This window comes from Pseudoliparis swirei, chromosome 22, assembly GCF_029220125.1.
Source record: "Pseudoliparis swirei isolate HS2019 ecotype Mariana Trench chromosome 22, NWPU_hadal_v1, whole genome shotgun sequence".
NCBI classification, from domain to species: domain Eukaryota; kingdom Metazoa; phylum Chordata; class Actinopteri; order Perciformes; family Liparidae; genus Pseudoliparis; species Pseudoliparis swirei.
Window position 1 is genome coordinate 1,893,180 of NC_079409.1, and position 1,077 is coordinate 1,894,256.

Here is a 1,077-nt window from a genome sequence, read left to right on the forward strand (position 1 = left end):
AACCGCCGCCCAGTGGCCCTCGCCTTCGCCCCAAACCCCCAACCGCCGCCCAGTGGCCCTCGCCTTCGCCTGGCCCCAAACCCCCCCCCACTGCCGCCCAGGGGCCCTCGCCTTCGCCCGGCCCCAAACCCCCCCCACCGCCGCCCAGCGACCCTCGCCGCCCGGCCCCAAACCCCCCCCCACCGCCGCCCAGGGGCCCTCGCCTTCGCCCGCCCCCAACCCCCCCACCGCCCCATGGCGCCCTCGCCGTCGCCCGGCCCCAAACCCCCCCCCACCGCCGCCCAGGGGCCCTCGCCTTCGCCCGGCCCCAAACCCCCCCCCACTGCCGCCGCCCGGCAGCCCTCGCCGTCGTGCAGCCACAAACCCGCCGCCGCCCAAACGTCGCCGGCGGGAATCCCCTCCAAGTACCTGGCTCTGGACTGCGAGATGGTGGGCACGGGCCCCAAGGGGAGCATCAGCCACCTGGGCCGCTGCAGCCTGGTGTCCTACGAGGGAGACGTGGTGTACGACAAGTTCATCAAACCCACGGTGCCCGTCACCGACTACCGCACCCGGTGGAGCGGCATCCGGCGCTGCGACCTCGTCAACGCCACGCCGTACGCGGAGGCCCGGAGGGAGGTGAGGGGCTCGTTCTGTTGTGTGCACCGCTGTCGCCTTCAGGGACACACGGAGGCGGAACCAGACAGATATTTATTTATGGCCGGGATTTATTTATGTATTTGACTTTGAACGTTTTATTTAAAATTTCAGAAATGTGTAAAAATAATAATACATACAATACAATTTCCCAAAAGCCCAATAAGATGTTTTCAAACTGCTTGTTTTTCCCAGCTAACTCTTCAAAGCACAAAGATGTATTTTATTTATATTTATTTTATTTAAAAAAAAAAAAAAATATATATATATTTTTTAATATTTATTTTTGTAAAAGCATTTTTATGTGTAATATATATTTTCTAATTGTATTTATTTATTTTATTTAAAAAAAATATATATATATTTAAAAAAAAATATATTTAATATTTATTTTTGTAAAAACATTTTAATGTGTAATATATATTTTCTAATTGTATTTAT

General features: G+C 53.1%; 1 protein-coding gene across 1 annotated transcript in view; it reads left to right on the forward strand.

Moving 5' to 3' along the window:
* The first annotated feature begins 234 nt into the window (after window positions 1–234).
* Window positions 235–1,077, forward strand: part of isg20l2 (interferon stimulated exonuclease gene 20-like 2) — a 1,944-nt gene continuing 1,101 nt past the window's right edge. The window contains exon 1 of the mRNA XM_056444658.1: window positions 235–618. Coding sequence (XP_056300633.1) covers window positions 235–618 — 384 coding nt within the window. The remainder of the gene's footprint in view (window positions 619–1,077) is intronic.